General features: G+C 31.2%; 2 protein-coding genes across 9 annotated transcripts; both read right to left on the minus strand.

Moving 5' to 3' along the window:
• Positions 1 to 2,543: 2,543 nt before the first annotated feature.
• Positions 2,544 to 12,448, minus strand: LOC105134069 (neurochondrin family protein). 3 transcript variants are annotated; one of them, XM_011038325.1, is made up of 19 exons: positions 12,431 to 12,448; positions 9,235 to 9,442; positions 8,973 to 9,159; positions 8,684 to 8,840; positions 8,320 to 8,456; positions 7,962 to 8,065; positions 7,710 to 7,805; positions 6,992 to 7,085; positions 6,182 to 6,302; positions 5,897 to 6,096; positions 5,472 to 5,563; positions 5,344 to 5,399; positions 4,806 to 4,895; positions 4,613 to 4,712; positions 3,760 to 3,864; positions 3,596 to 3,668; positions 3,233 to 3,396; positions 2,968 to 3,022; positions 2,544 to 2,824 (listed from the first exon to the last, which is right to left on the minus strand). In XM_011038325.1, exons 2-19 carry the CDS (start codon positions 9,235 to 9,237, stop codon positions 2,766 to 2,768), a joined length of 1,893 nt encoding a protein of 630 aa, XP_011036627.1. In that variant the 5' UTR covers positions 9,238 to 9,442; positions 12,431 to 12,448; the 3' UTR covers positions 2,544 to 2,765. The 3 variants fall into 3 exon arrangements, with proteins under 3 accessions (XP_011036627.1, XP_011036628.1, XP_011036626.1); XM_011038326.1 differs by lacking the exon at positions 12,431 to 12,448 and adding an exon at positions 12,394 to 12,408; XM_011038324.1 differs by lacking the exon at positions 12,431 to 12,448 and having other exon boundaries at positions 9,235 to 9,472.
• Positions 12,449 to 17,336: 4,888 nt separating this feature from the next.
• Positions 17,337 to 22,449, minus strand: LOC105134070 (homeobox protein knotted-1-like 3). Of its 6 annotated transcripts, none has more exons than XM_011038333.1 (7): positions 21,386 to 22,449; positions 19,337 to 19,457; positions 18,727 to 18,920; positions 18,523 to 18,654; positions 17,927 to 18,063; positions 17,794 to 17,833; positions 17,337 to 17,756 (listed from the first exon to the last, which is right to left on the minus strand). In XM_011038333.1, exons 1-6 carry the CDS (start codon positions 22,046 to 22,048, stop codon positions 17,830 to 17,832), a joined length of 1,251 nt encoding a protein of 416 aa, XP_011036635.1. In that variant the 5' UTR covers positions 22,049 to 22,449; the 3' UTR covers positions 17,337 to 17,756; positions 17,794 to 17,829. The 6 variants fall into 6 exon arrangements, with proteins under 6 accessions (XP_011036635.1, XP_011036633.1, XP_011036631.1 ...); XM_011038331.1 differs by having other exon boundaries at positions 17,794 to 17,841; XM_011038329.1 differs by having other exon boundaries at positions 17,794 to 17,844.
• Between the last annotated feature and the right edge of the window lie 961 nt (positions 22,450 to 23,410).

Consider the following 23,410-nt stretch of genomic DNA (forward strand, 5'->3'; position numbering starts at 1 on the left):
TATTAAAAAATATATATAATTTTTATTTATATATATAAAAATATAACTTATAAAAAGAAGTTTTTATTTGTTAAAATAATATATATCTCTTTTTTTATATTAACTTGATAAAATTTACAAAATAACCATTCTATAATTAATCCAAAAATAAATTCTTATATCACAAATAAATTTCCTTTAAAACCTACAGTTATGTTGACCACATCGATCTTGAGACTTTTGTGAAAACCAGTAATAAACGATGCATGATGGAAGAAAAAACAATTATATAAAAAAAAAGTTTTTATTTATTAAAACAATACAGTTCTTTCTCTCCTTTTTTTTCATCTTAATCCTTTGTATTAATTTGATAAAATTTATAAAAATATTTGTACTTTAAATTATTTTTTTAATTGTATTACTACAACAATTGATCTAGAAATAAAAAAATAAATTAATCTATCACAGATAAATTTTCATTAAAATCTACAGTTCATGAGAAAACCAATAATAAATGATGCATGACCGGAAAAAAAAAAAAAAAAAAAAACCTGGAATGATTGGGGTTACATCAAAGAAACAGTCGCCGGGGATTTGATTCCAGGTACATCGAGGATAAGATAGAATTCTTTCCGGGACAAAGCACAGGCTCTGGAGGAGCCCACACGGCAGAGATACATTTATTTCTTGATGAATTCCACTTGTACTTTGGCCATGTTCTTGCTTTTCTTATCTTGTCATCTCACACTATCAATCCAATTAAAGAAACTAGCCTATATTATATCAACCCGTGTTCGATAGTGTTTGCCAGTTCACCGGATATTATTTTAAAAATGAAATTTAAAATAAATATATTAAAATAATACATTTTAAAAAAATTTATTCTCAATATTAATATATGAAAACAATTTAAGAAAGTCAACAAACGATAACTCCAAACGAAGAAAACAAATCATCTCCCTCGTGCCCCCACAAATACACTATTGTCTTTATTTTTATTTTTTAAAATTCAGATTTTTTAATTTTAATTAATGTTTTTAATTTTTTTTGTTAAACTTTTGTTTGATTCTTGATTTTTTTTTATATATAGGGTATTTTAATCCCTTTATTCTATTTTTAATTTCTTAATATTTTTCCTTTATTTTTTACCAGAGTTTTTATTGCTGTAATTTAACCATAATTTAACTATTTGAATTAAATTTATGGTTTTTGTTTTTTCAATCATATTAGTGATTTTAATTTGATTATTTTTTTATTTTTTATTGGTTTTAAAAATATTTAAATTACTTTTTTACCGTGAAAAAGAAAAGATAAAATATAGGACATAATTGTCAAACATTTGTTGAAATGATCAGTCAGTCACACCAAATAAAAAAAAGATTTTAAAGATAAAATGATAAGACATGATTGTCAAAGCCTTTGCTGAAATGATCCATCAGTCACACGAAGAACATGAATTCACCCCAGTTAGCAAGGATCGTGATTTTGTCTGAGAAGGGAAGGATGGCCGTTTTACTATTGTAATTCAAAGTAAGCTATCTCTTAGGCAACAATAATTGACTTTTGGCTTTTAGTGTTTTCTTTTTTAAAAAAAAAAAAATTAAAGCTACACGCAGCACAACCTTTCTCGAAGCCTTAATGTAAGAAAGTAACACAAGTAGTTTGCTCGAGTCTTTGAAGCCCTAAAATATATTCTGGATCACGCCTCAAAAGCTAGAAGCCGAGCCTACCAGCCCAAAGAAGGCCATTCATAAAAAATCAACATGGTTTAATATTTTTTTTAAAGTGCTCAAGCTTAGCTAATGTGTGTTTGTGCATTTGAAAATACAAGTAAAAAAATAATTTTTTTGTATATTTTAAATTTTTTTATATAATGATTTTAAAAATAATTTTTTTTATATAAAAAAAACATATTATTTTAATACATTTTAAAATAAAAAATACTTTAAAACAGCCTAGCTAACCATTTTATCTACAAGGAGACCCAATGATTGATATCATTCAAGAATGAATGATGTTACTCAAAAACTCATTTGTGAAGGATATTTCATCATTAAAGAGAACAAAAGGCATGACATGGAAGAACAAGCGGCCAGTAAGATGCAAGAAATGGGACATACTAGGTTAAAATCCCAAATCATTGGGTTAAGTCATCCTCCATACAACGTTTTCTTTTTAAATCAAATGACATTTTATATATATAATACTTTGGACAAATATTAAAAAAAAATTCCCTTAAATAAATTCATCTAAGTTTGATAAAATAAACCAGATTATAAACTAACCAAGTTATCAAAATCTAACTAAATTAACCTGAGAAGTATAACTTAACTAATCAAGTCTTAAGTCAAAAATTTAAAAATAATTAAAAACTTGTATAGTCATTGCTGATTTAAAAACACACATTAATCTATATAAAAAAAAAATTAACCAAATTGATGTGTAAATCATTTAAAAGTCATTAGAAACTTATATAGAAACTTATATAGTCGTGAAACTCATATAGTCGTTGCTGATTTAAACAGACACATTAATCTATATATATAAAAAAATTAACCAAATTGATGTGTAAATCAGTTCAACTTGGCTAAGTTCCATGACAGCAAGTCATTAGACTAGTCAGGTTTAATGACTAAACTTTCCAAAATTGAAAAAGATTCCCAGAATATGGGAAACTTTTAAGGAGAAACTGAAATTATTTACAAATCAAAATCGACTACAAAAGATCATACATAAGCCAGCGGGAACACATTCACATAATCACACCAAAAATCAACATCTGGCTGTCAAGCACTCTCAATCGCCTCTCTTAAACCAGGGAACCGATGTGCCCACCGTGAAAATCCTGCAAAAAAGGTTCAACATATGAAATCTGAAAATTTAACTGCAAACAACTTCGGAAAAATGAAATCTGCAACAAGTTAAAGGCAGGAAGGCATAACAAGAAAATGGTTGAAACTATCTGATGCTTTCATTTCAAAGACAGACCTGAAGTAACAATCTCGAGAAGATCTGTTTCTTTTCTAACCATATCAGACATATCCTGAATCAATTGACAAACTTGTAGGTTAGTCTCATCAAGCAGTGATATAGTGAAAAGTGTTACTTCTAGGAGAGGAGCAGGTGGTGGCCAAGGGCATCTGAACACTGATATAATGAAAGGTGTTTCTTCTAGGAAGGAAAATGTGAGTCTAATCAAGCCCTTCAAGAAGCATTAAAAATACATTGCAACGCTTTTAAACATCAATTTTACCTGCTTACAAGAAGCCAAACTTCTTGCAATGATTTTATATAGATTATGGAGGGAGCTGTTGTCGAAGCTGGGATGGTTTAGAAGAGTCTCCTCTGATGTATAATCAAATATCAGAGCACAAATGCTTGAAGCCATGATAATAACAGAAAGGTCATTTGCATTCCCTGAACAATCAAGATCAGAACCTCTAGTCAAGGATTAATGACACATAAAGATCATAATACTTGTGAAAGAGATGATGACACCCCCTCCCAAGTCATCTACATGCACACAGGCATGCATGCAAACACGTTAAGGAAAGAAATTCTGACTTTCATTAAATATAGAAAGATGACAATTTCTAATCACAGCTTTATTATTTACCTGCCCAATATCCTATGGCCTTCAAAAGATCAATGAAGGTTGATTCATCCATTCGAAATCGCATTTGCCCTTTCTATTAATGGAAAAAATAAAAGGTCAGAAAAAAGTTGCAAATAATGCATAATAACAATAAAAAAATCAGGTTGCAATAAAGATAGCACTACCTTCAACAGCAAATTCAATACTGTATCACATGCCAAGAAGGTGCAGCCATCATCTCCAACCATGTTGCCACGTGGTCCAATCAACTTTACAAGGCATTCTGCAACCTGAAAAATGAATCAATAATGTTATTTTTGAACTTACAACTCTTTTTCCACGATAAAAAGAAATTGTCTTCTGGTGAAAAGTTATTGTTGAATCATGGACAGCAGCTTGAAGCCTGTTATGAATGACTATTCAACCCGCAAAAAATGTTATTTGCTTAAGAGAGGGGCGAAAGGCCAAACTCAAGCTTTCATATTTTTTTTTTAGTACAGCACAGACTGGACCAGTTTTGCCAAGGACTAGCCACTAAAGGAACTGCCATCCTCACTTGCGCTGCCCTCTATCATCTTTGTCCCAGCGCTAAATTTGTTTTAAAGTGGAAAGTAGGAAGAGAAAAAAACTCCAAGCTAATGCAAAAGGGCCTTTGCGTGTTGTGCCATTGCTTGTTCCCTTGACCATAGATCCAAGAATGGAAAGACAATGGGATAAGACTACAGGAAGAAAATTTTGTAAGAGGCTTATTTACAAAAAAAATAAAATCATCAACTCAAGGAATGCTTCTGTACTGGACTGGATAGTGCATCCAATTGAATGGAGAATGGGTAGAAAATATTACAAGTTAATAAAATGGTTTAGAATGGAGTAGGGTATTAGTGAATACATTACATTGCTCAATGATACATGTCCAAGAAATCATACCCTCCAAATTATTAATGGAAGAAAGAGCAGCTACATTAATCAATGTCATTATGTGTTCCAACAAAAAGTCGACCAAGAAAATACATTTAACTGAAAACTAGACCAACTTACAGCTTTGTAACCTCCAGAAGAAATCAAAGCTTCACACCCTTCAATATCCATTGTAATTTGACACATCATTGGAAGTAGAAAAGATATAGAGTGAAAAGGGCTGTCATTCAAAATAATGTGGGCAAAGTTATTATCAGAGTACAATATTGAGAAAAGTAACCTCACAGCTTACTGCAAAAATATATTCACAAACCTTGCTTCATCTTCACCTTCAATTGTCAGCATATAGTCCAAAAGCTCTCTAACTTTCTCTTTGCATGCATCGGGTGTTTCTGCAAGATAGCTATAACAAACAAAAACATTAGTCCACATATAGCATAAAAACAGCTCCTGTAGTAAATGCACTAGCAGAATTTGTCATTAGAAAATAGGAACTGAACATCATGTATTAAGAAAACCTGTCCACGAGTATTTAGCATCCATGTAATTGAATGATAACTTGGAGTTGTGATTGGAGACAAGGCAGTACCACCTAGCTCTGGAACTATCTCACATTCAATATCCATGGAAAACAATGTGTGTTGACACCACCAGGACGGTTGAGGATTATTTAACATGGATATTATTAATTCACCAGTTCATGGTATCAGTGTAGCAGGACATTAATTAAAGCATAATAATGGTAGCAATCATTTCTTACTGTTGCATTTTATTCTTTACACCAACAATTGCAACAAAACTAACACTGTCCATGTTTCCGATGCCAGAAAGTTAAGTGGCATACAACATACCTCCCAACTACCCGTACAGATGCAAGAAGATCATTTCCTTTCTTTTGCCCATGCTCCTGAAGAATAACAATTGTTAAAGCAAGGGCAGGATGAAGATGACAGGTTTTAAGAACCAAAAAAATCATTACCTTGGCATCTTCTAGATACTCTAGAACTACATTAATTGTCTCGTTAAGCCCATTGATCACCTTTATTAAAGTTCTTTCACCAATAATACTCCCTAGACAAAGTCAAAGCAAGAAGATTAAATTCCACATGGACAAAAAGCACATGGTGAAAATATGATTCTTGGAATAAGATGACCGACAAAAACTAATGGGAGTTCAGGAATGGGAATATGAGAGTGTCATCAAATAAGCATACATGCTGTTCAAAAATAATGTACTCAAAGCAAAAATAACATCCATCAATGAGAAGCTGATGCAAAATTCACTTGTATTTGTTATGATTTCCCAATCCGCTAAGCATATGCCAAATATACTTGATATTTGCAAATTCTCCATGTCAATTAGAGCATTATAACTCACATGCTAGCATATTAACTTTTGTTTACCTTCAACTTCATCCATGGTTGACGTCAATTTGATTACCCTCTCAACCAAGGAAAAGGCAATAGCCACATTTCTTTGCTTTAAGAGAATAGTTTCAACAGTTGTTGACGTATCCTTGGAAGCTTCATATTTCAAATAGGCCAAATCATTCAGCAAAACAGCAACTTCAACCCTTGCAGACTCCAAGACAAGCAGAAAACATCTGAAAACAAAATTGCTCAAGTATTATGGCATATTCCATAACAAATTACTTGTAAAAGAAGCAATGCAATTTAAACATAACATACCGGTCAGCTGGTATGGAGCCTGGTAAATCAGGTAAGTTTGGCTGACCAAGCAGCCAGCCTTCCCCCATTATAGATATCACAGATTCAGCCAAAATAAGGGCATGAACCTTTTCAGCAGGTTCTGCACATTAAATGGCACAAGTGAATTTATAATCTAAAATTAAAAATGCATGTTCTAAGCATATTGAATAAAAAAAATTGAATTCAATTTTTCATTATGCTCACTCATCAATCAATGATCATGAGATAAAAGGGGGAAAAGGCCCATTTAACTTGAGCAGAGCTCATACCATATCTAGATCCTATCCAAACTATAGAGTATCACCGTAAAGACAGTATTATGCACAATTCCTTTATGAAAGATTGAAAGCAGAGTGATTATGAGCTTAGCAATGATTATTTTAATTTACAATCCCATTTCAAATGCTCAAAGATGTTCCCAAGAACTCCACGACAAGTTTAAAGGCATTCCCTAGCAATTTGTCACTGATGCCAAATCCACCCATTCATCAGGTGATTATTTAAAATACAACCATAGATTCAGGTATAACATTTGTAGTCCGAAGAGAAAAGGGAGAATCAAAGGGAAACAAAAATGCCAATGTTAGAGATCCCTCGCAAAAAGTTAGCAGATGAAATAAATTCCATTCCAAAAAAATGCCAAGCTGGTTAAAGGAAAAGGTCACTCAAAGAGAAAGCTATGCCCCCTTCACATTTGTGCAAGCACAGATAAGTTTCCAAGTCACCAAGAATGTAAGATGGTTGGTAATTTAAAAGAGAAATCATGTAAAAGGAGAACAAGTACTGTACCTACACGATTCTGTAAAATAGCCACAATCCCAGCACGCATATGATCTGGCCATTTGTTGCCAGCCATTGCACACAACGCATCACAAAGTGGTTTCTGAAACAGCAAGAAAATGACACAAACAGCTTTAGAATTGGAATAAGGAACTATCACCCACCCCCAACTTTCTCCAAAACCAACCAGACACCAAAACAGAAAATCTCAATGCGTGTTGGTGATCGAATATGATTTGAGTTTAAAATATCAACAGCAGACATTAGTTATTTCAATTCCAGAGGTGCACTAATCAAACCAAGAATTCTCCAAAGTTTCTATAAGACAAGAAAATTTGGACCATCAAAGAACAAGTAATGCAGAAACAAAGGACCAACAGACAAAACAATGAAGTAAGACACCATCTATGATATGAACTCCGAACTATCAATTACCACTGCCATCAACATTCTGCCATTCAATCTTTAGTTCTAAAAAATATTTGCTAATCCTATTTTGAGAAGGATTTCTAAGAGTCACATAAATTTGAATGCCAAGACAGATTATTGAGAGTTATTTGAATGTTGAGTTTGGCCATTCAATCTAGGCTCTAGTTTCCTCAACTAATTTGTTCCCCGTCCAAGCATGTAAAATTAGCTGCATCTGTAACTATCTAGTATCAATTATACAGTTTTGCTAAATGACTCCTTCCTGAAACAGTAACAATTACGAAACATAATAACTTACTGAATACTTTGACGAGAAGATCTCGGATAGTAGATGAAGTGCTTCAAATTTAAGAGAATTGTGCAACAAGGCAAATTGTCTTGCTACTGTGGCCACCTGCAAGAGAAAGGCAAACAATCTTTACACATTTGAATCCAAAACAAAATAGCTGGAGGTTAAGGTCCAGTCTTCAAAGAATAAGAAGATTTAGCAGATAAAGAGCTTAAAGTTATGAAAAGGATGTACCAGATGCCAAATTAGCCTTTAGCTTACCATCATTGATAGCTCTGACACATAGGTATTGGTAACAACATCCAGAGACAGCCCGCGTAGTGTAGACTGTACAATTTTCATTGCCAGCTCCATCGTATGAGAGCCTGCAGGATTTTGCATGGCTCATTCAGAATAAAAATTTTTGGAAGAAAATCCTCTATTTCACATGAAAAAATACCTCTACTTCCATTAGAATAGAAGCTAAGATGCTATAACAACTTAAACCGAGGAACAACAGTTTACCCACATAACCAGGTTGCAGCTAAAAGAATCACATAAATTTTTTTCATTCAAAATTAACAAGGACGATATCTCAAAGGCTTGCCAGGGAAAGACATTAAAGAATAACATTAATTACCATCAGGCAAAGAACTCATCTGCGAAGCTAGCACTTTCATGCCTACAGATTCATAAAATGCTGTGGCTCCATCTTCATATGAAGTTGTTACCAGATATAAAAATTCATAGCACTCTTCAAGAACAGGTGAACCTGATCTGTGATTCGAAAAACAAACACTCGGTCAGCAACCTAAAATAATCAAAATCGCAAAATTAGTGATAATCAAGGCAACCGAAAAAACAAAATCCTGGGCAATATTTCATGAGAGGCCATTATAAGATAAGTAGTTTGTGAGAATGTAGAACAAATCATTAACAAAATCAGGAAATGGGACAGATTTTTCCAGCACTGTTTCCAATTAAGTTAAGGAAATGAAGCTTACACTTCCGGCATTATTTCCAAAATCAAAGGAATCTTCGAAACCATTTCTTTCGATGCAGCAATATCCGGCACGCGACAGAATGCAGCCAGAACTGTAACTGATAGCTGCAGATACATATCCCTATTATCTCCTCCACTAACACTTCCTTTACACATACCTAACCAAGTAAATAAAAAAACAAAAAAAAACATACAAAGTAAAAACTCCTAAATTAACACTTTCAATTTCAGCATAATAAAGATAAAAACCAGTAATTAAATTATTAAAAAAGACGAATAAGAAGCGTTACCGGTTCTTAAGAGTCGGTCAAGAAAGTGAACACCGACTGCGTTGTAAACTTTTCGGAGAGAAACGAGGTCGTCTCCATTACAAAATTTGGTAACTAGGAGTAGACCGGCAAGGCGTTGCTCATCTCTTTCACCTTTCAATAGCTTCAAGCAATCGTCCAAAGACGGGGTTTGTTGCTGCTGTTGTTCCTGCGAGAAGAGAAGAGTTAGAGTCTTGGAGGCTCGGAAATTTTGCAAGATTTTGTGCGTGAGGGAGATTTTTACCATTAGGTATTCGGAAGTTTTTAGATTGATTAGCTGCTTGACTTGAGGAGTCGCGCCGCTCAAATGCTTAGAAAGAGGCCTTAAAGATCAAAGCTGGAATGAGAGTTGGTCGGAGGCTTCTCTCTAGAAGGGTCCTTACTCCATGCTAGCAAACTCTCTAAAGCTTTGAATAAAATTACGAGTTCACTGCAGGAACACTCCTCAGTCCCTTTTCAGTAACATAAAAATAATTTTCCATTTTCACTCTCTTCAAATTTTCTTCTCCAATAAAAAAACAGAAAATATGTTATTTTAAACATTTTTTCAGCCTAGAAAATTTAAAAAATACGTCCATATAATACTCTTTTCCATTTCGAGAAAGATAAGAAAATAAAAATTGTGCTAAATTTAAACCTGTTTATTATTATGATATTCTTAACATTTTAACTGCACGAGTATTTATTGTTATTGTTATTATTATTTATTAATTTAAGAGAAAATATTTTGAGATATAGAAATAAACATAATAATATAATATTTTTATGAATGTATTAATAATAAAGTTTTACACGAAGAACAATATTAATTAAATTAAGTAACAAAAAATTCTTAATGATTATTATAAGTATTCCACAATTGATCTACAATGATTGTTTTTAACCAAACTTATTTGTTGTGGTTAAAACACATCTACTTGAATGCTTTCTTGAACCATACTAGCATGTTTTCGTTTAGAAATTTCAGTCTTTCTCTATCATATTATATAAATAAACAATTTACCCTGTCTTTTATTAGAATAAAATTATATAAAATACAACAATAAAATGACATTAATTTTATATTTATAATGGATAATTTGAAACTATTAAAGAATTACCTTAACTCGATAACTTAAACTATAAAATAAATTTCAGGATATAATTTATATTATTCATTAACACATATTTTTAAATTAAAATTATTTAAATTTGAAATTTATACAAACTTATATTATTTTATACTTATTTTTTATCAAATAAATAAAGATAATAAGATTAGAATTCATAAATATTTAGTTATTAAAACTTCAATATTATGTTAAAAAATCATCTACATCTAATAACGTAAACTTTCAAATGAGATCCTAAAATATAATTTATATTATTTATTAATATAAATAACATCTAAAATGTTAAATCTACACCAAAACATTCATTAAAAAGTTTGTATCCTCTTTTTTTTGTTTTTTTTTTTTGTCTTTCTTTAACATATAATAAATATTTCCATCTATATTCCTATCCACTTTGGAACCAAACATCATTTTTATTGATTTTATAAGCTAAGAAACTTGAATGGTAATAAAATATATATTAATTATATGGCTTTCGTCGTACTTCAAACTTATTTTTTATTTTTATTAAAAAAAATTAGATTTCAATGCTAATATGATTCAAGGTTATTTAGGTTTTACATAAATAGAATCCAAGTCTATTTTAAATCCTAGACATTTAATAATTCAAGGCTATTTTAAGTTTTGTAACATATAGTACTTAAGGATGGTTAGGTTTCAGTGCAGTTCAAACGCCATGTGTGTGTTAGGATTTGCCTCTAAGTATGTAACTTATACATTACGTGAGCACACTATGACAGGAGTCCAAGCGCCACGTGGGTGTAGAGGTGTGTCCAGAACTAAGGTAAGCAACCTAAGCGTCACATGTGCACTTGGGTTTGTCCAGAACACAGGCATTAGTTTAAGTGCAACGTGTCTCTATATGTTTTTTCTTCAATAATAATAATAATTTTTAAAAATTTATTAATGATGATGATGATGATGATGATGATGATGATGATGATGATGATGATAATAATAATAATTTTTAATTTTACCTTTCAAATCAAATTTATAGTTGTTTTTTAATATTAAGAATATTTTTTTCTAATTTAGTAATTATTTTATTAATAACATTATTATTATAAAAATAATAATATATATAACACAAAAGATTATAGTTTTAATATTAATACTTTTAATTATAGTAAAAATAATAATATTCATGACATAAATGATATATTTGATATGAATACGTTGAATTATAAAAAAAATAACTATAAAATAAAATTACTCTAAAATCCTATTAAATAAATTTATAATGGTTTAGAAATACATTACTTAAATATGTGATCTTTAATTTTAAATAATTTTGTCTTTCTTTACCATATTTTATGTTCGTATTTTACACGAAGAACAATATTAATTAAATTAAGTTACAAAAAATTCTTAATGATTATTATAAGTATTCCACAATTGATCTGCAATGATTTTTTTAACCAGACTTATTTGCTGTGGTTAAAACACATCTATTTGAATGCTTTCTTGAACCATACTAGCATGTTTTCGTTTAGAAATTTCAGTCTTTCTCTATCATATTATATAAATAAACAATTTACCCTATCTTTTATTAGAATAAAATTATATAAAATGCAACAATAAGATGACATTAATTTTATATTTGTAATAGATAATTTGAAACTACCAAAAAATCACCTAACTCGATAACTTAAACTGTAAAATGAAATCTCATGATATAATTTATATTATTTATTAATATATGTTTTCAAATGAAAATTATTTGAATTTGAAATTTATACAGGTTTACATTATTTTATATTTATTTTTTATTAAATAAATAATGATAATAAGATTAAAATTCATAAATATTTAGTAATTAAAACTTCAATATTATATTAAAAAATCATCTAAATCTAATATCGTAAACTTTCAAATGAGATTCTAAAATATAATTTATATTATTTATTAATATAAATAACATCTAAAATGCTAAATCTACACCAAAACATGCATTAAAAAGTTTATATCCTCTTTTTATTCTTTCACTTCGTGAACAAAATTCATTAAAAAGATACCATTTATCATGATATTATGTTTAAAAACCAGGAATATCAGGATAGCTAGCATTTAATTATTGATTTCTTGATTATTATATATATAATAAAAACTATAAAATAAAATTACTCTAAAATCCTATTAAATAAATTTATAATGGTTTAGAAATACATTACTTAAATATGTGATCTTTAATTTTAAATAATTTTGTCTTTCTTTACCATATTTTATGTTCGTTCTTCTATTTACAAGATTATTTTACAAGTAGTATTCAAAACATGAAGTGAGTGATTTACCATTGGCAAGAAACAGACAATAAGAAGTTGGGCACACCATTGATTTCTTCTCTTCCTTTTGATGAAGAACGACTAGCAGCTTCTTAACTGTTTTTTTGTTTTTTTATTTTATTTTGGAGTGTAATTATAATTATTTTTTAAAATATTTTTTACTTAGAAAAATATGCTAATAATATTTTTTATTTTTACAAAATTATTTTTAATATTAATATAACAAAATAATTTAAAAACATTAAAAACATATTAATTTAAAATAATTTAAATTTTTTAAAAAACATTTTCTAAATACGCTGTCAACGGCTATAGAATATGACCGATATTAGCTGAAAATTACAAGGATAGTTTGTCAAAAAAAATCATTAAACACTAAGTAAGAGTAGAATCGTGTCTTCTAAAGAGTGTTCTCTAATTATTTTTTGTAAGATCAAGTGCGTGTTAATCAACACGGTTGAATAGTGTTTAAGAATTTAAATTTTATTTTTAAATTATTTAATATTAAAAATAATTTTTAAAAATAAAAATTATATTATTTAAAAAAAAATATTTTAAAAAACAACCAAATTTTAAAAACTCTTAAATTTTGTATCTTTATTGAATTTTGATTTTCCCAAATGGGTTCTTTTTACTGAATTTTATTTAAATTCTGTATATTCATAATATAACAATATTATTCCGTTTTGTCTGGATTGAATTACATTGATTTTTTTTTTTTTTGTTTGTTGATGTATTTGTTTTTTATGGCCGAGGTTGCGGAGTCTCTAGGGGATACAGTACTTGGATGGCGACCAGTACCGATAGATGATTCAGTTGAAGCGTGACCAGGTGAAAGGTTACTTCTATGCAGTGAAAGGTTTCCGAGCTACGTGGTAAATAATTTTATTTACCATGGGCGAGCTGGAGGAAACCTCATTGTTGAAAGCAAGAAACTCACTCCAGTGTTCGCTACGATCACTTGGAGGAGGTAACTTCCAGCTGGTTGTGGAAAGGAATATTTTGTTTGGTCAAGTTAGCCTATGAAGATAAAAATTCATGCCCATTACATAATTATTATTTTTCAATTAATATAGATATCCGAGTTATTTTGTATATATTTTAATTAATTTTATGGATTTTAAGGTTAATAATTATATAAGTCTTAAAAGATTCTGAATTTTATAGAACTTGAATTAGTAATTTATATAAAAAAAAAATTTAAGTTTATTCAGTTAAATTGCACCTTTAGAACTAATTTTATATCATTTTATTTGAATGAAAGATAGAATATATCTATTATTCACAGAATATGATATAAAATAAATAAAATTTTCATGTGAGGATGGTATTGATATGATGTAAGAAGACAATTGGATACATATTAGTATATTTGTTCATGCATCACTAAATGTCAGGCTATTTAAAAAAGAAATTAAAAAATATTGAGTATAAATTTTCTTTTGATTATATTATTAAATCTAGTCAAGTAATTTGATCTTGAAATCTATGAACTCAACTCTACTCGAGTTCAGATTAAACTGTGTGAGAGCTGATATAATATGAATTATTCAATTTAATGGTTCTTAGATTCAAATCGCTTTGGTATGACAACTATGTCAAGCTTAAACGCCACAAGTCTGGCACGCACGAGTCACTCGGGTCTGGCGTGGTTGCCAGACTCTCAGCTATTAGGTTTGACATGTTTACCAAATCCAAATAGCTTGGGTCCAGTGCGATTAACAAACCTAAAAGATTGAGTTTAGCGTGATTGTCAGATGCATGGTGCTTGAATCTGGCGTTGTTGCCAAACCCAAGTAGCTTAAGTTTGGCAAACACGCCAAACGCAAGCTACTTTTTTGTTTTTTTAGACTAAAAGCGTTATTTTATCATATATAAAAATTGAAAAAACCAAAAATAACATTGTCTAGTAGCCTATTATTTTTTTATATCAGGAGCAAAAAAGTATTTTTATTGTTATGAATATAGTGAAAAGCCAAGAAAACATTTGATCAATAGTTTTAAATTTTGTTGACTTTGTTAACTCTAAAGGTAAAAAAAATATTTTAACTATGTTAAAAATTTTAAAAAATACATATACTCTCAAACAATATTTTAATGATCATTGGACCAAATAAAAAATCCAAAATATTTTTAAACCAAAGACTTAAATTTAAATCACTAAAGGGTAAGGTCTGACAACCATGTCTGATCCAAGGTGTTTGGGTCTGGCAAACCATGTAAAACTCAAACAAACAATAAATAAAAAGGACAATTATATATTTTAGTTGTTAGAAAAGAAAAAAAAAACACAAATAATCTATTACCGGCAACAATCCAACCATTATATTTTTACACGCACCGTATTATATGGAAGAGGACACAACTACTCATTTAGTTAAATTAATTAATATAGATATCCAAGTTATTTTATATATATTTTAATTAATTTTATGAATTTTAAAATTAATAATTATATAAGTCTTAAAAGATTATGAGGTTTATAGAACTTCAATTAGTGATTTATATAAAAAAAAATTAAGTTTACTCAGTTAAATTGTACTTTTTAGAACTAATTTTATATCATTTTATTTGAATGAAAGATAGAATATATCTATTATTCACAGAATATGATATAAAATAAATAAAATTTTCATGTGAGGATGGTATTGATATGATGTAAGAAGACAATTGGATACATATTAGTATATTTGTTCATGCATCACTAAATGTCAGGCTATTTAAAAAAGAAATTAAAAAATATTGAGTATAAATTTTCTTTTGATTATATTATTAAATCTAGTCAAGTAATTTGATCTTGAAATCTATGAACTCAACTCTACTCAAGTTTCAGATTAAACCGTGCGAGAGCTGATATAATATGAATTATTTAATTTAATGGTTTCTAGATTCAAATCGCTTTGATATGACAACCATGCCAGGCTTAAACGCCACAAGTCTGGCATGCCTGAGTCACTCGGTTCTGGCATGGTTGCCAGACTCTTGGCCATCAGGTTTGGCATGTTTGTCAAATCCAAATAACTTGGATTCGGTGCGGTTAACAGACCCGAAAAATTGAATTTAAGGTGATTGTTAGATGCATAATGCTTGAATTTGGCATTGTTGCCAAACCCAAGTAGGTTGAGTTTGGCAAACACGCCAAATGCAAGCTACTTTTTTGTTTTTTTAGACTAAAAGTATTATTTTATCATATATTAAAATTGAAAAAACTAGAAATAACATTGTTTAGTAGTCTATTATTTTTTTATATCAGGAGCAAGAAAGTATTTTTATTGTTATGAATATAGTGAAAAGCCAAGAAAACATTTGATCAATAGTTTTAAATTTTGTTGACTTTGTTAACTCTAAAGGTAAAAAAAATATTTTAACTATGTTAAAAATTTTAAAAAATACATATACTCTCAAACAATATTTTAATGATCATTGGACCAAATAAAAAATCCAAAATATTTTTAAACCAAAGACTTAAATTTAAATCACTAAAGGGTAAGGTCTGACAACCATGTCTGATCCAAGGTGTTTGGGTCTGGCAAACCATGTAAAACTCAAACAAACAATAAATAAAAAGGACAATTATATATTTTAGTTGTTAGAAGAGAAAAATAAATAAATAATAATCTATTACCGGTAACAATCCAACCATTATATTTTTACACGCGCCGTATTATATGAAAGAGGACACAACTACTCATTTAGTTAAATAACGGATGACTGGATTTGATATTTGGAAATCATGGTAAGATTAAACCGGTTTTCTATGATATTTTTACCATTTTGATATGCATAAATATTTTATTATTATTATTATTATGAATTTTTCACCTGATTAAATTGAATAATGAAATACAAAAATAAATATAACAATATAATATTTTTATTGTTAGAGTATATTAATAATAAAGTTTTACACTCATGAATAATATTAATACAAATACAATAAATTCTTAATGATTCGTATGATCATTACACAATGAATCTTCGAGGGCTTCCCTAGCCAAGCTAATCAGTGGTTATTGAGCTATATTTACCTGAATGTCTTCTAGCAGCACACTAGTATCATTCTTGTGTAGAAATTTCAATCCTTTTTCTACTCTATTATATAAATAATCGATCTTTCCCATCCCAGGTTTCATCTTAGAATCTCATTATTATTATTATTATTATTATTTTTTATGTTTCAAAAATATTTTTAAAACCTTTTAAATTTTATTTTTTTTTCATTTATTTTAAATTAATATATTTTTTGTTTTTTAAAATCATTTTAATATGCTAATATAAAAAAATAATTCTTAAAAATAAAAAAATATTATTTTAATATATTTATAAATAAAAATTATTTTAAAAAACAACTACAGCAAATTCAAACATTCTCCGAAATGGACTAAAAAATACAAGACAAAAAACACTGTTCGTCAATCGTTTGTCCAATAGTAGATAGTTTTACTCCCGTATAATGGCGAGAAAGGTGACATCATTTGCACCTAGCAACAACGTTTGCAAGCTTTTAGTTTATTTTAAGAAGGCCTGCATGATTGAAAATATAATCATAATTATTATTTGAAATATTTTTATTTAAAAATATATTAAAATAATACTAATTTTTATTTTTTAAAAATTATTTTTAACACAGGATGATATAACATTCCAAAATCATAAATAAAAAATAATTTTTTTCAAATTTTTTTTAATAACTATGGTATAGTATAACAATCCAATTTTGTTCTCGTTAAGAACTTGATACAGCCTTGGCTAATAACGGATATGAAAATCCATCTTTGTGTTGATCTTTCAAGAAACGAAAAGGTTCGATGACTGGAATCAGTCACTCCTGCGTCCCAACCCTCTTCAAGGGGGCTGGTTGCTTCAACTTCTGTATTGATCGATAGGGCTTGTTTTTCCATGCCCAGGTTCATTAGAGTTTTTCTGAAATATTTCATATTACATCGACTAGCTGCTGCAAATTTAATCCTTTATCATACATCACAAAGCGACGAGAGGAACAATGGAAGGTATAATCTACAATGACAGTAAGGAAACCAAGCAAAGATTATTTCACTGTACATCCATCACCCCTCGCCATTATTATTCATATATAGAGAGAAGTAGACAAAAATTCATAAAACATGCCAATGCACACTGCTATTTTTGCTAATAGAATTCGTAACTAATTTGAAACTCTGAATAAGACTGTATTGCATTCATTCTACCATCTGCATGCCCTGGACAACCCACGATCATCGTCTATGTTAGTCTTTCTTTCCTCTAGAAGCAAACTATGGTCATATATATATCTGTGGGGACCATCGTCAAACCCTTTGCAGTTCCATTGCTATGTAGTAGTATGTTCAATATACTTGCTAGAGTGGAAACTTGAACGAAGATCATATATATCGGAATTTGACGATCATATATATCGGAATTTACACAAATCGATCGCCATTGTTATCACCTGCATTACTTCTTTTCAAAATTAAGGTTGGTTCAAAGCTCGAAGGCACTAAATTTTATGAAGATATATGCTTTAATAAAACAATAAAAATACCTTTTGCGTTTGCTTTTCAAGACTGTTGAGGTTGAAGGATTACTGTGCCAGTTCCTCTTCCTCTGATTGATGAACCAATTATTTATCTGCTTTAATTGCAAGCCCGTTTCCTGCACCAATCTTGCCTTGTCTTCCTCCTGAAAAGTCATGGAGGTTCGATTTCTAAAGTTAATAAACAGCCAAAAAAGAGAGACTGATGATTTCGGCTTAAACTGCCCCCTAATCTGGTCACCCACTAATGTCATGTCAAAAGAAGTATCAGCCTGTTGCCTACAAATTCTGCTCGTTTGCGTATGTGTGAGGGTGTACCAACATCTTTTCAGTCCTTTAAGAAAGGAAATTTCGCTCGTTTTGTCATTCTTGGACCCTCAAGGTTGGGCATGGCTGTACAAAACTAAAAGCACACGTTTTTTGACTTGTCCTGAGACAGCATACCAGCAGGTGGGGTTCCAATGAACAGGACTAATGCATGCATATGGGGGTAACCGTAGCTTAAATCAATCTCATTTCAAAGTTCAAACTAGAACTCAATAAATGCTGCTAAATGACAGAATCGAATCTTGTTAAAGAGACGGAGCAGTAGCAGTAACACTTACGGTAGGATATGGCCACTTGGAATGTGATTGCCACCAAGCTTTTAAGACTGAGGTTGTGTCCCCAGGAAGCTTTCCTGCTCTTCTCTTTCGCAGAATTTCCTCTCTAATGTCAACAATTTTTTCTTTGTAACCCTGCAAAACGTAAAGAAAATTGGTTACAATGAAAATGTCAAATCCTTCAGATTAGATAATTTTGGCCATTACCTGTTTTAATTCATGCTTCAATTCTTGTCTCACGCGCTCCATCAAAGATCTCTCACTCTCTGTAGGGACCAAGGGACCAAACCCCAGTGTATCTGCACCCTCTAAACTTCCAACGAACAAATTGGCATCACTGTCAACTTGGTCGTCATCGTCATCGGACATTGTTGCACCTGTACCTTCACCTGGAGAAACTCCTGTTCATGTAGCAATAGGAAAATATTAAAGCTTCATGTCATGAATACTTGTCCCGGTATCTTAGTGCTTGAAGTATGAAAGTGATAGAATTCTAATGCGGCAGAGACATAAACATTTATCAGGGAAGGCTAGAAAAACTTGAAACAAAATCAGCCTATAATGTCAGTCATGTTTATGGTTTACTAGTTTCAACAGGTTACAAAGGGAAAGCATAAGATCCCAAAACTCTCCAAAGAGCAGGAGAGAGTCTTGTAAAGAAGGCAATAAAATTCCCTTAATTCTTTAGCTTTTGTCCTGCTTCCTCCACCGGATGAACCATGGCACAGAAAAACAACAAGAATCATGCCTCCACAAGAATCTAGCAGCTTAGAGGCTTGTAAACAGATTTAGATAATATAAGATAATGAAGTATTACCCGTTAAACTTTGTAGGGATTGCTCTATCTCCCAGCACGCCATCACTGCTTCCATTGCATGAACTCGAACATGTTGTTGCAATTGTTCTTTGAAGGAACAGAGCAAAAGAAAGTAATGTGTCTGCATCATCAAAAAATGAAAGGATCAACATTTTGATTCTTTTTTCATGCTTCAGCTTCAAAGTAACTCCAAAATTGTCATTAAACACGCACTATGTATTCCAATTACATAGGGAAAATAAGACAAACGATCTGAACTAATTGTCTGCTAGTCATGGCAGAATCAAAAGAATCAGAAACGACATCAATCTCTTAGCAACACCAAATCAAGAGAAATTCACCATGACTTAGTGATATTTTCTTTTAGCATGTGTGGATTGTACACACTTTGAAGTCATTTTCACTGAAAATGTTCTATTATAGAACTTAACTCTGGAACTATAGGTTACCAAATATGCACATACTCGTTGTAGTATTAGGTTATTACATATCAAACACCATAGTGAAAAATATTTTAGTTGTCCACTTCACTTCAAAATTAACTAATAGAATTTCAAGCAAGCACCTATGCTTGGGGCCATCAGACCCGAAAGGATCAATAGCCGAGACAGATCCAAAAAATTGTGGGATGAAGAACGTATTTCCATTTAATCAAGCAGTGCAAAAAATTTAGGTCAAGGACGATATCTCAAAGAGTTTGTCACAGATACTTGAAGATCATGACTAAAATCAAAGTATCCAAAAACTCAATTAATGGCTTGGTATCTACCCTATACCCACTTGAAAAATCAAATTTCAGAGTAAGCTAAATCAGATTCTTTGTTTCTGAAAACATGCCATCAGCCATGGCAGGAAAGCTATTAGACCTGGATAGAAATTATTCCTAACCACATTTAATTTCATTTCATCCCTGACATTAGAGTTGTTGAGAAATTAAGGGGCCCCGAGATCGTTAAAGGAGTCTGTCATACAGTAATTTACCATGCACATCTCTTAATCTCTTCTCATCTTTCCTCCTGTCTGATATTTCAATGAATTAACTTCAAATGACCTCAATCACTTCAATCTCCAAGACAGACGATCAAATTCGGATCGGTCCCTCATAAAGCTCTGCTGCACTGTGAACCACTATCGTTCTTCGTATTGAACTTGGCCCCTTGAGACTTGCAAGCACAGTCAGTATCCAGATTTTCCGGTCCTTACTACATCAAGAATTGAAGATTACAGCTGTAACTACAGTCCACCAGTGGCACTCCAAATTCAGAAACTTACAGTTATGGCATTATAACCATTCTTCTTATAACATTACATACGTCCGATCCCATTCAAATTCAAATTCCAGCTTCGAGCCACAAAAGCCCTGCTAGTTTTGGCTGTAAACAAACTCGCTTGCAACCAAAGATACCTCCTCCTCTATTATTGTCACAATGAGCTAACACCCTTCCCTAAATCATCAACAATATATCTGCTAACTAAGCACCTAACAGCCATCCAAAAAGCTCACCACCAAACTTCCTCTTATAATTATCCCACCAAATAAAACCCCTGTCGGTGCATCCACCACCCTTCAATCTCAAAAAAAAAAAAAAAAAACCCACATAAAATCACCAACTCAACAAACCCCCTAACTATAATCAACCAAACCAAAATTCATTCCAATTAACAAAAACTAAGCCAATTTAATTAACTATAGACTTTGAGGTGATTTGAATAATGCCTGTGGTCATAATTAACCAAACCAAATTCATCCAAAAAAAAAACAACTAATCAAGCCCATTTCAGTTCATGATCCAAGATATTGAAAAATTCACACTTTTTTGCACGAGAAAACACAAGTGGTCTAAAAAACATGGTTGTGTATTAAACCAAAAACACACCAAAATGAATCAAACCCATTTCAATTCGCAATCCAAGACATTCAAAAACATAATCTTTGCACCAAAAACAACATAGAAAAAGCAAAAAATCGGTCCAAATTGAAAAGAAGTGGACCTTTTTTGTTCAGATTTCAAAGAAACACAAACATGATTAACTAACATGGTAGCATACCATAAACTGATCAAGCTCTTTATCATCAGGAACCAATCCTTGGTGACTTCCAAGAGCAGAGTACTTAGTTACTACTTGTTGTGACTGAGCCAACTGTGCATCAATCCTCTGCAACTGATCAACTGGCGTGGCAACCCTTAAGCACGCCACGTGTGCCGACAGCAATTGATCGTACAACGGATGCGTCAATACGTCCGCTTTATACCTTGCATTTTGCCAATTCACCACCGCCTCTCCTCCACCACTATCCGCCACCATGGCTTCACCTTCACTCTTATTCATAGTCTTCAATTCCGACGATTCTTGCGATATGCTAGTTATGATGGCGTGGTCCCCGCCGGCGGCGACGTCGTCGATGACGTCACTGTGGTTGCGGTTTAGGAGGGAGGAGGAGGACCGGGAGAGCCATTGAACTGGGTTATGAGAGGTTGAGTCAGAAGTGGTGGCGGTGGCGGTCGTCGTCGTGGTGTGGAGGTTTAAGAAATTGTTTGTGTTGTTGTTATCAGTGAAGTGGTGGTGAGTTTGTTGTTGTGGTGGTTGTTGAGAGCGGAGGAGGGCAGTGTTCAGCCAATTCGGTGGTGCTGTGTGGTTCTCTGTTGCTTGTTGGTCTGTGAAGTGGTGAAGAGGGAGGTCTTGTGATGACAAGTTATGGTGAAAGGCCATGTTCTTTGCGCAAGTCTTGGCGACAGCCAAAAGAAAAGAGAAGAGAAGAGAAGATTGTGAGTCTATTACAACATGGGATATGTGTACATGTGCAAGAAAGAAAGAGTCTGATTACAACATGGGATATGTGTATATGTGCAAGAAAGAAAGAGAGAGATGCAGAGGCAGGTGTGATGCAAGTACTCTTAAGGAGAAGCGAGAACAAGGTGAATTTTGAAAGTCTAGAGACAGAGAGATTGTGGTCTTTGAGAGAGAAGGGAGGGAGGGAAGGCGATGAGAGATGATGGTGATGATATGTGGGGTTACTATAAACGTCCAAGTTGAAGAAGAGGGAGATGGGAGTGTCAAGAGAGGCTGTAGGTGAGAGTGATTTTGGGTTTGTTTGTAGTGGTTTTCAGGTGAAGAAAACTGCTTGCAATCAAAGAAATGGACTTCATATATGGAGATTTTTATTTTTATTTTTATTTCAATGTTCACTGTATTTATGCTATAATTTTTTATATATTAAAGCTTTTTTCCTTCAATTTCTTCAATCTAGTTACGATTTTTATTTCTTGATTTTTTGGCATTTTAATGTTTTTTTCCATGAAATAAAGAAATATATCACATTGGGTTCGAAAAGAAAAATAATTCTTCTCTAGTTGTTTGTGGATTTGCTGTGTGTAAATTTTTGTGTAGATTGGATGTTTATAAATGGGAAATAGTTTTTTATTAGTCATGAGACCAACAATTTTATTACTGTAAATAATGAATACAATTCAAACAAAATTGGTCTGGTTTTTGTCTTGTATTATTTTTTGTCTTGACCTTTCTCAACGCAAGTGTGGCTAGAATTGCCCGAGAGATGATCCGTACGATTGTTTTTATATTTTAAAACAATTAAATTTTATTTTCTACTTTAAATTAATATATTTTTAGATTATTTTAGTGTGTTTATATTACAAATAATTTTTAAAAAATAAAAAAATATTTTTAAATAAATAATATTTTAGAAAACAATCTCACATACATTTTAAAACAAATTGATATCAAAAACCTTGTTGAATTGGCTATCCAGGATGAGGCCATGATTTGGTCAAGAAACTATTTTTCTACGTCAGATGACAAGTATAAGTTATTTTTTATTTATTTATCTCCGTAGCATTTATGTTTAGGTATTATATTTATTTTTCAAATGTCAACACGGTTTTACTTGTAAATTGATAGTGTAGTTATCGTTTAAATTGCTAATGCTATCATTAATTAGTGTACATGGGTCGGATCCTTCCCTAATTCGGATGCTAATCATTCCCTCGATGCACGTAATCTCATTCCTATCAATGCTAATTATGTTTTCTTTTTTCAAGATAAGACAAAGAAAAA

The sequence above is a fragment of the Populus euphratica genome, unplaced genomic scaffold, assembly GCF_000495115.2.
Source record: "Populus euphratica unplaced genomic scaffold, PopEup_1.0 scaffold40.1, whole genome shotgun sequence".
NCBI classification, from domain to species: Eukaryota; Viridiplantae; Streptophyta; class Magnoliopsida; order Malpighiales; family Salicaceae; genus Populus; species Populus euphratica.